Raw genomic sequence first — 15,401 nt, forward strand, 5'->3', positions numbered from 1 at the left:
CATGCATGCACGTATCATTGGTAATTTGATAAAGATGGCTTTGTTTCACTTTGCATTTCTTTGATCATTAGTTTATTTAGTTTATTTATTTATTTAATTTTAACTCCAAGTTAACATATAGTGTAATAATGGTTTTTTTTTTTTAATTTTTTTTTTCAACGTTTATTTATTTTTGGGACAGAGAGAGACAGAGCATGAACAGAGGAGGGGCAGAGAGAGAGGGAGACACAGAATCGGAAACAGGCTCCAGGCTCTGAGCCATCAGCCCAGAGCCCGACGCGGGGCTCGAACTCACGGACCGCGAGATTGTGACCTGGCTGAAGTCGGATGCTTAACCGACTGCGCCACCCAGGCGCCCCTAATGGTTTTGATCATTAGTTTCAGTGAAAATTTTGTAAATATGTGGACATTTTAATTTTTTATGAGTTTTCTATTCTTGTACTTTGACCATATTTTTGTTGGGGGTTCTTTTTCAAAATTTTTTAATGTTTATTTTTGAGAGAGAGAGAGCGAGTGAGCGAGCAGGGGAGGGGCAGAGACGGAGGGAGACACAGAATCCAAAGCAGGCTCCAGGCTCCAAGCTGTCAGCACAGAGTCTGATGCGGGGCTTGAACTCATGACCTGAACCAAAGTCAGACACTTAACTGACTGAGCCACCTGTTGGGGGTTCTTAATTGCCAGTAAACCTACATTTTCATTTGTGTGTTTAGCTATGTTGTATGTATCATACCCTGTTGCTAATACAGAAAAGGAATTGTACCTTAAAATGTTATTTATCTATGATTTACCTTTAAATACAGCTGTGTATGCAGGGTTAATATATGTGAGTATCCATATTAATGAATCATATGTTTAATGCTCACCATACATTTATAAGCACTATTTATAGTTTGGATGCATTGATTTGCTGGCAGTGAAATATAGGTAGTGGCAAGGTTAAGGCAAAATCTTTTCAGCTATTGTTTTCTCTGCATTAACAAATACAGCAGTGTTTCCTGAGATGTGCTCCTCAGGACTCTGATCCTACAAGATGTCCTGTGAGAAGAGATTTCTGTTGGTTGAATAGCTTTGAGAACTGCTTGCATCCTACACCTCCCACCTAGTGCTTGAGAGTGCTCATCAGGAACTGAGAAGCCCTGTATGTAGAAAGAAATCTGTTGTACATCTGTAGCCTGAATACTTCCAAAACTTATTTTGGCAATAGGACTTGCCCCCTTTTTTGTTTCTGTGATTTTTGTTGACTTTTTATTTTGAAACGATTCACAGGAAGTTATAAAGAAATGTACAGGAAGGTCCCATTCACCCTTCACCAAGTTTTCCCCAATGGTAACATCTTGCATAGCTATACTACAATGTCATATCAGAAAATCCGTAGTAGTATAATCCATAGAGCTTATTCGGATTTCATTGGTTATACATGCACTTGTGTGTGTGTGTGTGTGGGGGGGGTTCAATGCAGTTTCATCACTTGTAGGTGTGTATAATCAGCACCACAAGACTCCCTTATGCTAGTTTTTTTATAGTCACACACATTCTCCCCCCCTTTCCTACCTCCTGGCCACCACTGATAAGTTCTCCATTTCTAAACTTTTGTTATTTCAAGAATATACTGTAAATAGAATATGGTAAATAATTGTATGAGATTGGCTGTTTTCACTCCGTGTAATTCGCTTTTGGTTCATCCAGGTTGTTGTGTACCAATAGTTCTTTCCTTCCTATAGCTGAATAGTATTTCATTGAATGGATGGACCACAGTTGGTTTACCCATTCACCCCACTGGATGACATTTACCCCCTCCATATATTTTTGGTGGAATCCATTAATATCCTGTATGAATATTGTTCTGAAGTAAATTAACTTTAGAAATCCTGTACCACAGAAATGATACAATAAATAATTACAACTTTTTAAAGATTATGCCGGAGTTGCAGAAATTAAAAGTCTGTTACTATTTGGTTTAGGAATTCCAGAGACGCTGTAATACTCTGATTTCATTGATTGAGAAAGAAAATATGGAAATTGAGGAAAGAGAGAGAGCAGAAAAGAAGAAACGGGCAACTAAAACTCCAATGGTAAAATTTTCAGCATTTTCCTAACTTTTAGGTAGATCTCACTTTTTTTACATAATTAAAATGCCTATATTATGTTTAATGCCACGTGATACCTATTATAAAAACTGTTTTTATGAAGTGCTAATTTGTTTTTGACAGAAAAAGAATACACTACAACCGCATTCCTTATTTGTTTGTAGAACATATGGTTAGGAACTCCCTCGTAAGAGGGCTCAATATTTTAAAAAATTCCTCATGACTTTAAGCAGAAGTATAATGCAAGTAAAATCCTTTGAATGGAGAGTCAAGTTGTCATGGGGGAGTAGGAGAGGGGTGGGGTGGGATGGGATGGGGCTGAGGTTGAAACTTGGAGTTCTGATTTGATCAAATAAGTTTTCTGATCTTTGTGGAACTATGAGTACAAATGAGACTTGGAGCAGACAGCAAAGCTTTACTTGGTCTACTTGGTAACAAATAAATTGCTGAATAATAAGATGACTTGGTTTTAATCCAGTCAGGTCGCCTTGTATAGCTACAATTTGAAATATTCTTTAATAGATCATAGTATTTGAGTGTGGTTAAGTAAACTACCATATTTCATCAAGTCTAAGATGTTTCCTATTGTAAGAAACAGCATCATTTTCTGTATTGCTAAGTGAAACTGCTGCCAACTAACTCATTTGTCATCAATTGTAAGATGCATCCTGATTTCAGAGATGCTAAAGTGAAAAAGAAATGCACATCATAGAATATATGAAATATGGTGCTTTAACATCTATCATAAGGTTTTAAAAATAAATAGCATTTGCCTAGAAAACTTTAAGTATTAAGAAGTTCTTTAACATGAGAGTACATTTATGGTACCCTGTGTAAGTAGACATTTGCTGACTATTTTTGATGGGTATTTTATGTCTTTTTAAAAAAAAAAGTCTTTGAAGGTTATTTTACATTGGGTTATATATTTTGTTGGGCTATATAGAACATTAACTGTGAGTATAACATTTAAGTGAATATTCATGTTAAAATTTTTTTTTGATGCATTTACATCCTAGATTTAACATTGTTGGGCCATTTAAAAATGTGCATATTGGAGCAGAACATTAAATCTGTTTCCATTTTAGTCACAGAAAAGAAAAGCAGAGTCAGCTACTGAGAGCTCTGGAAAGAAGGATGTCAAGAAGGTGAAATCCTAAAGCCTAGAAATAAAGTTTTAAATGGGAAACTGCTATTTTCTTGTTCCCATCTTCAAATGCTAATTGCCAGTTCCAGTGTATTCATGGTACTCTAAGAAAAATCTCTTTGGTTTTGATTTCTTGCATATTTTATATATTTTACAATGCTTTCTACCTGAAATGTGTAGCTTTATATTTTATGCATTCTAGTATTTTTGTGTACTGTATTTTGTGCATTTCATGTCTTCATCAAAATCCTCTCAGTCCTTGTTCTTTTGAAGCTTGTGCTGAGGTTTTAGCTTTTCTATGTTTTATATGCCGCTGCTTTGAAAGAGAACCTAGATTCTATAGCTGTATTATTGTTGTTTCATACTTTAAATTTATATGGCTGTGGAAAAATGAATTAAAATGATTTGAGGAGAAAGACTTTTTCACTTCTTTGTTGCTTTCTTTTCTATTGAGTATGGGCTTGTATGTGTTACTGCATACTGTGATTAGCATAATAATTGTTTCTTTTGAGGTCATCTAAATATTTTTTTCCTAAAGGAATAAAGGGTGAGAACAGAAAAATATTAAAAAAAAACTAATATTTGATACTGTGCTTGCTGTCAGTATGCATTACATTTAAATTATTCTCTAAATATTCAAGTGGGAAAATATAATAAAGAAATGTCTATAAGAAATTTAATTATTTCCTGTTTTTTGTGCAGTAGAAAAATAGTTGTGTTTATTGAATTGTTTTGCTCACTCTACTATGTATTTGGTTGAAAGTTAAAGCTTTGTTTGCTGGCTTGTGCATGATCTTCTGTCCCATAGATCCAGTTCAGTGGAGTCTGGGTATAACATGTAGAGTTATTAACAACTAAGTTAAGGTTACGAAATAAGTGCTATGCATGTAGAAGAATGGGGGCTGGCATCCATAGGACTACAGTTAGGCTCAGAAAAAAAACAATCTCAAAGTATCAGAGTTTTTATACACCAAGAGTTTATTTCTTGCTCACACTACAGATTCCATGCAGGTCATAAGGATATGAGAATGGGAGGGGATCTGTTTCACACAGTCACTTAAGGTTCCAGACTGACTGAGGCTCCAGTGTTTAGTATTGTGGCAGTACAATCTGGGACATGTGGCCTTTTCAGCTGCTACTGTAGGAGAAAGAGAAGCTGAAGAGTCTCATGTAGGTTCGTCATTACATAGGCTCAGAGGTGACACATGTCACACCCACTTATATTTTATTGTCCCAAAGTAGTCACATGGTTCTGTGTATCTGAAAGAGGGCTGGCAAATGTAGGGGAACAAATGGAGTGTTTAACATTTCTGCCTCCGCCACGGGGCCTGTTGGCTCAGGAAAAACCTGTGTCTTTCACATGAAACTGTTGGTTTGTGATTAATCAGGATGGAGGTCAGGTTGTCAGGGGAACAGGGAAAATGAATTGGGATCTAGTGTGAAACACACAGCAAATAAGCAAAGTTGGGGAATGCAGGACAGTGATTTTCATTACCAAACAAGGCTTGGATCACTAAAGAGTTGTTCCCCACCCTCCCACCCCCCACCAAGATCTTTAGCATTTCCTATCAGACTCTATTTAGTGTATCACCAGCAAAACTTGGGTAGCCGTGCATGCAAGTCAGCATCTTTTACACCCTCAGTCTTCTCGTAGGCATTCTGAAACATAGGAATAGATCTAGAAGGACAAACCAGTGTCTGCTGGACTCTTCCAAGTCTTCATTCATTGTCTAGATTTCATATTTCTTCCTGCCATGCTCCTGATTGGGTTCCTTTTACTGTTTCTATTGTTAGGACTTAGAGTCTTCTACTCTGTTGGAGATTGGGGTGAAATGAAGGTGCTATTATGAGGTTAGGGTGATATTAGGTCAAGGGACCAAGAGATCCCCAAATCTGTCCCACTTAACTACCCTTTCTGTAAGATTCACAAAGGAGGCAAAGGTAAGCAAGGTAATTCTTCAATAGCTGGTGCTTTTGCTTCAGACTTCAATCCAGAGCTCTTAAGCCCAAAATAAAATCTTGGAATTTTGTACACCAGTGAGATTAAATGCTGTATTACCTGACCTAGAGAAAATGATACCCGAGAGAGTTTTTTGAAACCCCCAAGTTTTGTGCACTGAAAAACAGTGAGGGTCCTGGACTCTGATCAATCAATTCAGCATTTCTTAGGAATTAAGATGCAGGGTGCGTGCAAGTACAATTAGGATCTTTAAACTTCTTTCATGGAAATTTAACAATCTCTGCTTGTTCTTTCTCTGTTAACCCAGAGGGGTTAATAGTTAAGCTGTATGTGACTATCTGCTTTAGGGGAGAAAATCTGCAGGTAAGTTCCTGGAACCTTTTCATGGGGCCATTTTCCTGATCCATATCATGGCTCTTATGAAACTTTTTTGGACCAAAGAGAAGTGAAATTCAGCTCTCCAAAATGTTCACTGAATACCTCTGATGTCATCCTCAGAAACTTGTGAAATGGTTTTATTCAGGACTTTAACTTAAAGGCCACACTATATATTCAGTGAAAAAATCACCACCTACTATATTCATCTTATTTTATGTACAGCATTGTTGTTGCACATAGCCTACCAAGGAGGCCCATGCAGTGAACCCCACATGATAGCATAGTCCAAATAATATAATGTTGGAGATACAAAATGCCCAAGTCTCTATTTGAAACGTCTCTTATTATCAGTTTTACACAGAGAAATTAAGGTATGATAGAAAATTCAAAAGTTCTAAGAAAGAAATCCCATTTCTAACAAGGGGCTGAGACTGATGGGGTAGTAGCCCTAGGCTTGGCTGCCCTGTTGGAGAGATAAAGCAGGACAATCAGTTTACCAGCTACTTGGAGGCCAGAGGAAGCAGAAGAGCATGCTGTATTCTTGAATACAATTGTATAAATGCACAATGATCCAGCTCACCAGCAAAAATGGTCCAATCGGTTGTATGGGAATCTGACCCCACCTGATTCCTTGTTTGCAGAATGTGCAAGGAGGGAAGTGGATAGAAGAACAGGGACCCTGAGTGGTTTTCTTCACTCAAGACCTCTGTAGAAGACAAGAGGTGAATGGGTTTACCGATAATCCTTGGGCTCCAAAAGAGGCACTTGGAAAGCATCTGTCTTGATCCACTGGATACTCAGGCACTAATTTCCTTAGAATCAAAAGAAGGCAGTGAGCTCAGTAATCTCTCATTGTAATAATAGCCATTTGTATCTCATTCTTTATTGCACAGCTCCTTTTTCCCTGGCCTATGAGTGGTTATGCTATATGGAAAACCTGGATACTTGTCGCATTACACAATTCTCCCATGAAACCTGTGCCCACATTTGGTGTATTGTCTGAGACCTTGCAGTTAAGAGAAGTTATTGCAGCTATCTTAGTTGCAGGGTGTTTGGTTTGAAAAGCCTCTGCTCAACTGGTGGAGCTGTCTACTGTCACCAAAATAAAATGCTATTATTTCCCAATTACTGGCCAAGGTCCCCACTGTAGGTTATTGTTCCTCCTCTGTGGCGCAGTAGCCAATGCAGCTATTTCAGATTCCCCTGCCAGTTTCAAGTCCCATGATGGTGCTGGTGTCCACGTTGTTTTCTCTCTAGCTATTCTTAACTAACTCTTGAAATCCTCTAGTTGTCATCAAATTTCAAACTTCTATCAGAATTCTGTTCCATGTCTCCTTCATTTAGTCTGTCCAAGCTACTCTCCCCAATTGACAAGGGGTAAGATTTTCCTGTGGTTCAAATATATATAGCTAATGCCATCTTTTCTGTCCCCTATCCCTCAGCCTTATTTCTGTGTGCTCCAGCTGATTTCTAACTGCCGCTCTGTGTCTAAGGGCTTTGTCTGAGGACTTTATCAGAAGTTTTGGAAGGCTTTTCTACCCTTTGCATGATAGGCTGGAAGAACTAGAAAGTTAACACCTCTGAGTGCCTCTTAACCAAAAACTAATTGGGGTTGGTGTATAAGTACCCAAACTCTCTCACCCCTTGAGTGAGGTCTTTCTCAGGGTCCCTGTTCTTCTATCCACTTCCCTCTTTGCACATTCTGCAAACAAGGAATCAGGTTGGGTCTTTTCTATATGGTTCCCTGGAGTTTACTCAAAGAATTAAGCTCCAGTCATTCAAAGTAGTAGTTGTGTTGATGACACACTTTTTATTGACTTTGTTTCTTTCCCTGTATCACTTGTTCCTCTCTGGGTATTTTCTGGAGTCAACTTGTCGGTAATACTACTTGCCTGAGAATCATCCCAGGGTCTGCTTCTGAGGAAACCCCAATTAAGACACTCCCCTTGTATACATAGTTCTTCTTAGCCCTTAGTTATTTCATTAAAAGGTGTAGAGTGTTCAAGGAGAATATTGATTGGATAGTATATCACTGACCTGTTGTTAGGTCTACTCCTCTATGGACACTTAGCAGATGATGTGCTTGGATCAGGATATTCTGCACTGGTACAAAGTGCTAGGTTCTGATTTCTCTCCATAAACAAATGAAACTTTCTCATATAACCAGTAGCTGTGGCGTTGGGATTTCTTATTCAGCAGAGGTTAAAAGGTTACCAAGTTTTTGTAAGGCCAAAGCTAGTGCCCAGGCTATTGTCTCTATAAGTGGTGTCCGTGCTGGCTGGTGCCTCTTGCCTGTAGCAGTGGTTCACGAGATAACTGGACCAAGTGTAGGCCTTTATCACTGTGGTGTGGCATATAACTGTGCTGTGGTATCACCAGGCTTTTACATCTGTGACCTGATGATTTGTCCATTTCCTGATACATTGCTTTCCCACTAGGGAAACTTTCATCTAGGCCACTGTAATCAGATTCAAGCTATATATTTCCATTGAAGGCCGAGACATGCTTGGTTAATTTCTGATCTTTTCCCCATGAGATAGCTATTAGTATTTGTCCGTATAGGACTACCAAATTTTGTGGTCTATTTTTGAGAGTCCCCATTTATCTATGGAAGGTTGATGGTGAGTACCATGTATGTGCAGTTGTCTACCTCCCATCATGAATACAGCTTTGAACTAATATACCTCATTTGGTGGTAAAGACCAAAGCCCATTTGTTATATCTAAAACAGTAAAGATCTTTGCACCAGGTCTTATCTTTTCTAGAATATTTGGTGTGTGACCATTATCATCATCAGTTGGGATTGATAGATACCTTATTCAGTTCTCTCCCAGAATTGAGTATAAGTCTCCCAAATGCCATTTAGTTTTTGTACTGGCCATATGAGAGCATTGATGAAATATAATTTACCCATTTTCTTCTGATCGCCAAGAGTATTCCATCTATTGTTTCTCCATATGTGTTAGCTATACTGCGTACAGGTAGGTAGACAGCCTCCCTTACCTTCATGAGGGAGGATTGCAGTTAGGTCTGGGTATATCTTTTTCTTTCATACATCTATCCTGGCTTCTAAGATGTCAAACTTTATTCTCTTTCTTTATTTCCTAATTCTTCTCTAACTTTTCTCCCATCACAACAAAAGCTCAAAGTATCTCCTGGACAAAAGTTTTAAAATATCCTGTAATCATTCTACCTGCTGACTAATGGCCTTCCACTATTTCCAGGTGAACCCAGTTCTCAAAGCCAAGCCATTCTGGGTATAGGCATTACTTAATGTCTTTTTGACTTTTGGATTTGCTTTTTCTTTATTAAATTTTCCTCTCCACCTCAAAGAGTCTACTTTTCCTGTGCAATAAAGCCCTCAATTCCTTTTTTATTAGTGAACTCTACATGCAGTGATTGCATCCATGCTCTGAAGCCTCTGAAGTTCACAACCATGATTAGACATTTGGTCAGTGCTCACTGAAGATACCTGATCAGGAAAGCCATTGCAAGGAATGTATTTTCTCCCAATTAGGCCTTGCCAATCACTAAGGGTTATTTCTGTTACTCTATCCCTTTATATTTTTTCCACAAATTCATAGATTAGGATTTAGATAATGCCCAAATCAGAGTCAACATGAGAACGTATGACGGACAAGGGACTCAGAAAACTTTAGAGAAGGCATATGACACCCCAGAATTTCATCCCACCATTGTTCTCTCTTTATCCCTGGATGTAGTTTAAAACAACATTAAGAGAATTAAGAGTTTGGGCCTGCCATCTACTTGGCCATGTGACTCTTTGGATCTAACAATCCAGTAGGCCAAATATGTCACACTGCTTATTTTAGGAAGACTTAGGTCATGTGCTGGACCTTTGCTGCTCCTGCAGTTTGAAGTCTGCCCTACCTCCTAAAATGAATATTTGCATCAATACTAACACCTGCCTGTTACACGTGGGAGATTATATTCTGGGCATACAGAAGCACTGCTTCAAGTTGGAGGACTGAAACTCAATCTCTTTCTTGGGACTTTGCTCTCCAAATGTCAGTTCCCTGGGGCATATATTTGCTCTGTCTGCTGAGATCATGCCAGTGTTAGGGGTGAAGGTGAGATTATTATAAATCTATTATAAATCTATTAAGGGGTAGAATTATGATGGTATTAGGCCTGGGGACTCAGGAATACTTAATTCTGCCTTGGCTTTACCACCTCTATGTGTTCCACAAGGGATACATGTGCATAAAAGAGTGGTAAAAGAAAGCTAAGTAGCATTTTATAAACTGGGACATTGGTTCCAAACTCCAGTTTAGCATGCTACTGAGTTGGGCTTGAGCATAAGGAGGTTTAAGGTAGAGGCTGCCTGGAACTCAGAACCAAAGCAAGATGAATGGTTTAGCATTTCCCTTAGGCCGAAATCAACTCAGAATTTGCCATTCCAATGAGAAAAAAACTCGAAACTACCAACTCCAGAGGGAATGGATGAATCCAGAAAGAGGCTATCCATATGGGATTGTTTAGATTTCTACAGCTCTACCCACTTAGAAACTGTGGTTCAAGAAGTGTTTGGGAATCTTACCCATCAGTTCAGACTCCTCCACTACTTGTGTAGGAGGATAGGGGGAGGACCACAGAAGAGCCTTGAACCCACCCCCGCCTCTAGGGGCCAGTATGGACACTATGCATACACTGCTTCAGTGTTCAGCTTCTGTAGCCAGGTCAGTTCCTACAGCTTGTGGTTGATTACATGATCATACATGGCAGGAACATTGACTAATAGAAAAGGTGTCACAAGAGGTACCATTATAGAATACAAACTTGGTAACTTCTAATGAGAATCGTATCATCTATGCGGGATTTTTTATTATCTATCATATTTTGTGATTATTGGTGAGACTAAGTTTATCAGTGAACAATGGTTTATTATACAACAGTGTTACAGCATTTTGAGTTTTCTCTTCTGCGAAATGGCAATGGTTGCCTAGTAATGATAGTAGGAGAAAAAGTGATGCTTTTCATATGCTGTTATAAATGCACATCTACTGCTAAAATTTGAATATGCATGCCCATGTTTTTAAAACATCTGTTTTTATTTTTTAGGGTTTTTTTTAAAAACAGCAATGTAAACTATGTGTGAATAATTTGCATGCCATAATTTTCCTTATGTGGAGATCTTCCAGAGTGCTAGGTCGGTGCTGGAGTTGCTACACTGCTCAAACCTCGTAGAACTGTAAAAGTGATTGTGTCTCCCAGGATGTAGAGTTTGGACTTAATATACTGAAGGAAACATTTGGAATTGTATTCAGAATTGTCAGCTTCAGGCTTTGAAGACAACTACGCTTGGTTTGGTTTTGTTTTATTTAGGTTCTGCATCAGTTAGCTTTTATTGCATAACAAACCACTCTAACATTTGGTAGCTTAAAACAGCCATTTATTTTTTTATATGTTTTTAAGTAATCTCCACATCTGATGTGGGGCTCAAACTTACAACCCTGAGGTCAAGAAGTCTCATGCTGTACCGACTGAGCCAGCCAGGCACCCCAACACAACCATTTGTTTAATTTGCAATTCTGTGGGTTGACAATTTGGGTTGGGCTCAGATAGGCAGTTCTTTTGGTCTTGACTGGGCTCACTCACATGTCTTTGGTCAACTAATGGTCAGTTAGGTGACTCTGGTTGTGGTGGTTGACTGATTGTTGGCTTGGTCAGTGGGGGTACCTCAGCCATGTATCTGTTATCATCCAGTGGGTTAGCTTGGGCATGTTCACATGGTAACTTGGCAGGGTTCCAAAAGGAAGAGCGAAAGCTTGCAAGGTCTCTTGAGGCCCAGGCTTGGATTTCACACAACTTCAAGCAAATCACAAGGCCAGATCAGATTCAAGGGGTAGAGAAATTGACTCCAGTTCTAGATGGGAGATGCTGCAGTGTTACATTGCAAAAGAACTGGGTACAAGATGAGTGTGGAGGGAAATCTAGCACAGCCTCTTTCTGTTGAGGTGTCCCGATTTATAGTTAGTGTGTGAATAACAGTCCTCTAGCAGTATCCCAAATTATAACATTTGAGCCCCCATGGGCATAGCTCAGTGGAAAGTTCAGAGTCTATCACTTAGAGACTTCCTTCCTGATATATTTGTGAGGGGTACAAAATATTTTATTTTTGGCTACCATTTTGAACTGGTAGTATTTTTGATCTAGGAGTTTGGATCCCCCATCTATTTTGCCTCCAAGAATATTTGGACTCCCTGTTTCCGAGTATAAGCACGTATATCACAATTATGCTAACAGGGACAGACACTCCTAATTGCATCCCAGTACACATCTTCTACTTCTTGCTTAGTAAGAACATTTATTTTCAGTTTTCCACACTGCCACTTGGCTTAGAAGACTATTATTACCCAGCTTCCTTTGTAGCAAGGTATGGACCTGTACTAAGTTTTGGCCAGTGAGATGTAAACAGAAGTGACATTGCAACTTCTGGAAAGTGTCTTTAAAAGTTTTCTTCATCCTTTCTTCTTTCCTTCTGGTTGGAATGTGGACTTGATGGCTGGAGTTCAAGCAATCATCTTGAATTAAATGGATGCACATCAAGGATGATGTAGTAGCTGGATAGAAGAGCCTGGGTCTCTGATGACCATGGAACTGCCTTCTAGCCCTGAGGTGCCCCCACTTCTAGACTTCTTTATCTTGGGAGAGAAATGGTTTTTCATCTGTTTAAGCCCCTGTCTTAAATTTTGTTGGTATTGGTATATGGAACTGTATCCTAATTAATACCCCAGTATTGATGATTTTTTATTGAGCAAATATTTGAAATAAATTCCCTTAAGCTAACTAAAATCCTTGATGAGTTTTCTAAATTGCAAGGTAGAACAATTCCATTTTTTTCCATTTGTATTTTTATTCTGAACATATTTTCATTGGGATTGATTAGTTTCATTTTAACTTATCAATAAATTATTTTTCATATTTGTGGATGTTATTTTCATCAAGGTATAGTTTCCCTGGGTCAAATTTTATAAATCTAAAATTTTCAAGAACGTGTGATTTTTAAAATTATAGTCAATAACAAATTTTATCATGTGCCATTTCACCATGTTTCCAATGTTACAAATGACATGTATTTTTTGTTTTTTTGTTTCTAATAAATTTTACTATGTGCAGTTTTAGACATTGACCATTTTATTTGTGTTGATTAGTTCTACTTGCTATATTTTTATGACTTGGAAATTGATAGTAATTTCTTGGTGATTCCATAAGGAAATTATGAGCAACTCCCCTCAGATGTTCCAGAATTTTCCCATTCTTCAGAATGAATCTGTGGTCTTGCATATCCATACTTATAATCTTTCCTCTTGTCATTTGTTTCTGGCAATCTCCCTTAGTGCAAATCCTCCTAAGTCAAAGTTGCAATTACCATTACTTTAAATGGGAGAAAATGTCACGCATCCCTGAGCCCCCAAATTGACACCAATTTTGTTAAAACAGCACCAAATTTCCATTAAAATGCACTCAAGTGGTTTAATAATTAATGTTACTTACCATAATAGAACCTAACTAGGCAGTTTCTCCTAATATAATATAGCTATTTACCTGTTCTCCTTAACCTCTTTGCAGCTATTGTATGCTCAACATGTAAAACCCTATTACCACCCCCAGAAATCATCAATATTATACTGAAAGTTTATGTCCTCCAACATTTAATGAAACACACACACACACACACACACACACACACACACACACACATAACAATAAAGACAAAATGAATCAATTAAAATAATACATTTTAGGGGCATGCCAGTGATCTTCAGCTAAAGTCTACCAGGAACACACCTGTAGTTGGACAAGTTGGGCTTATTACTTGCTGTAGGGGGAGAGAACAGAAACCACGGGGAACCATGGGGTCTCACATTGAGAGGATAGTAGAAAGAACCTATTATAGGATTTGAGCTTTGGTTAGGTGATTGAGGGAGGGTCTAAGCAAATGAGGGTTCCTTCTAGACTGGATGCTGTCAGAAATCAGGGATGATTCTATAACTGGGTTTCTCAGTAAAATCTATAGAGAGGGCAGGTTAGAGATAGAAAAGCTATAATTGGCAAAGAAATAGCAATTACTCATTTTAGCTGAGAGGGAGCAGCAGTGTTTGGTAGTTTGTTGGGGGCACAGTGACCTTGACTTTGGGCTTAGGACAAAATTATGAAGTGGCTTTGTTTAGTCGCACACTTTCATGTTCTCAGAGTAACATTTTTTGGGGTTGATATGTGAAATTGTTAATGTCCAGTAGGATAATAACACGACCTAGCTGTGACCATCAGGCCAGCTTTTGGATTTCAGGAGATGCCTTTTTTTCCGCCCCCAGGCACCACGCTTCAGGGTATCATTGTTATAAACTGGTAAAACAAGAGTACTCTGAGAAGAGGACTTAATGCAACATATGCCAGCTGTATAACTGGGGAGATCAGCATACAGTGTCTTTCCTCATGGGCTCAGTTGCTTTCAAGATGTCAAGTCCCTATTTATACATTCAAAGAAATTTCTTATAAGTTGAAGTAGAGGCATTAAACTCCTACCAAGGTTGAATTCTTCTAACCTGAGTGACTCCACTCTGTGTCGAGGAGAGAGCAAAACAGAACAAAAATGTTTCTGGGGTTAAGATGGCAGGGTGAAAATAAGCAGTAAGAGCAAAATGTTCTGTGTGTCTGGGAATGCCCCCAAGGTCCTGTATGTTTATCCGGGTTCAGGGCTTGGTCCTGCTACTCTTCTCTTGGCACTGGGTCTGAACTCAGACAAGCCCTTTGAGGGTGGAGACTTCTACCTTGGCTTTTCTAACCTGTTTGCTTCAGGACAGGCTTTTATGTCACTTTCACTGCTACTGAAGTTGGCAAGGGTTTTGATCCTTTGATTTCCCCTGTTGCCATTGCTGTGTTGGACTGTGCGCTGTCACTCATCATGACAGAGTTGATATGTTTAGTGCAGAACACTCCCACTCGAGTCACTTCCCTGGCCCCTTAGTGAGATCCCACCCAGGCCACCCCTGGGCCAAGGTGCTCTCGCAAAAACTGATCTGGAATTCAAACACCTGAACTCTTTAGAAACATTAACTTTTCTTAAGGACACCAGAAGAACCGAGGTGCAATTGGTTGCTGGGTTTGGCACCCCTCAGATTCAGTCCTGTTCCTCTTTGACTACCTGGCTGTGAGCAAGGGCTGGCTCACTAGTGCCATCTCTTTCTACTCTCATAGTGATTTGATCTCAGAAGCTCCCTTGCTCTATTCTGCCACAGGGCCTTGACCAGAGTCACCTCTGTCCATCCTGACAAATGTCATTAATTTCATGTATTTAAAATGTATTTATTATTTATTAATTTGTGCATTCATTTATTCCTTTGTTCTTCATTTCACTGGACTTTAGGGTAAACTTCTGGGAGAAGGGGTTGTACTTCTGGGAGAAGGGGTTGTAGCCGTGACCACTTGTCTGACAGAATGCCCTTCAAGCTTTGCATCAGTAGGACTTTCTCTGTCTCCTTTGACCTGTATTTCTCTGTTGTTTTCTTTGTCTCTCTCATTACAGTGCATCTGTCTCTCTCAACTTGCTAATCACCCTCACCTGCTCTTACACCAAAACAAATTTAAATGGCCCCCTTCTCAGGCATTCTAGTAACTCACTCTGATACCTAAATATGCAAAGGTGAGTATTGTAAGCCAGCAGGAATCCAGGCAGTTATACTTTCGGTCTCTCTTTAGGACCACATGATGTCTCTCAATGTCCTTGTCATTGTCATTCTATCTCAGTATCTCTGCTTCTCTATAGCCTTAATGGATGGCCTACTGATTTTATTTATTGGAACCTCAT

General features: G+C 39.0%; 1 protein-coding gene across 6 annotated transcripts in view; it reads left to right on the top strand.

Moving 5' to 3' along the window:
- Window positions 1-3,911, top strand: part of SMARCA1 (SNF2 related chromatin remodeling ATPase 1) — a 71,951-nt gene extending 68,040 nt beyond the window's left edge. For 2 of the 6 annotated variants that reach the window (XM_040468135.1, XM_040468138.1), the window contains 2 exons: window positions 1,962-2,103; window positions 3,104-3,911. In XM_040468135.1, the coding sequence (XP_040324069.1) occupies window positions 1,962-2,096 (135 nt within the window). In that variant the 3' untranslated portion in view covers window positions 2,097-2,103; window positions 3,104-3,911. The remainder of the gene's footprint in view (window positions 1-1,961; window positions 2,104-3,103) is intronic. The other 4 variants (XM_040468133.1, XM_040468134.1, XM_040468136.1 and 1 more) reach the window with 3 other exon arrangements.
- The last annotated feature ends 11,490 nt before the right edge of the window (window positions 3,912-15,401 follow it).

This window comes from Herpailurus yagouaroundi, unplaced genomic scaffold (genome assembly GCF_014898765.1).
Source record: "Herpailurus yagouaroundi ecotype Mexico unplaced genomic scaffold, PumYag 67681, whole genome shotgun sequence".
NCBI lineage: Eukaryota > Metazoa > Chordata > Mammalia > Carnivora > Felidae > Herpailurus > Herpailurus yagouaroundi.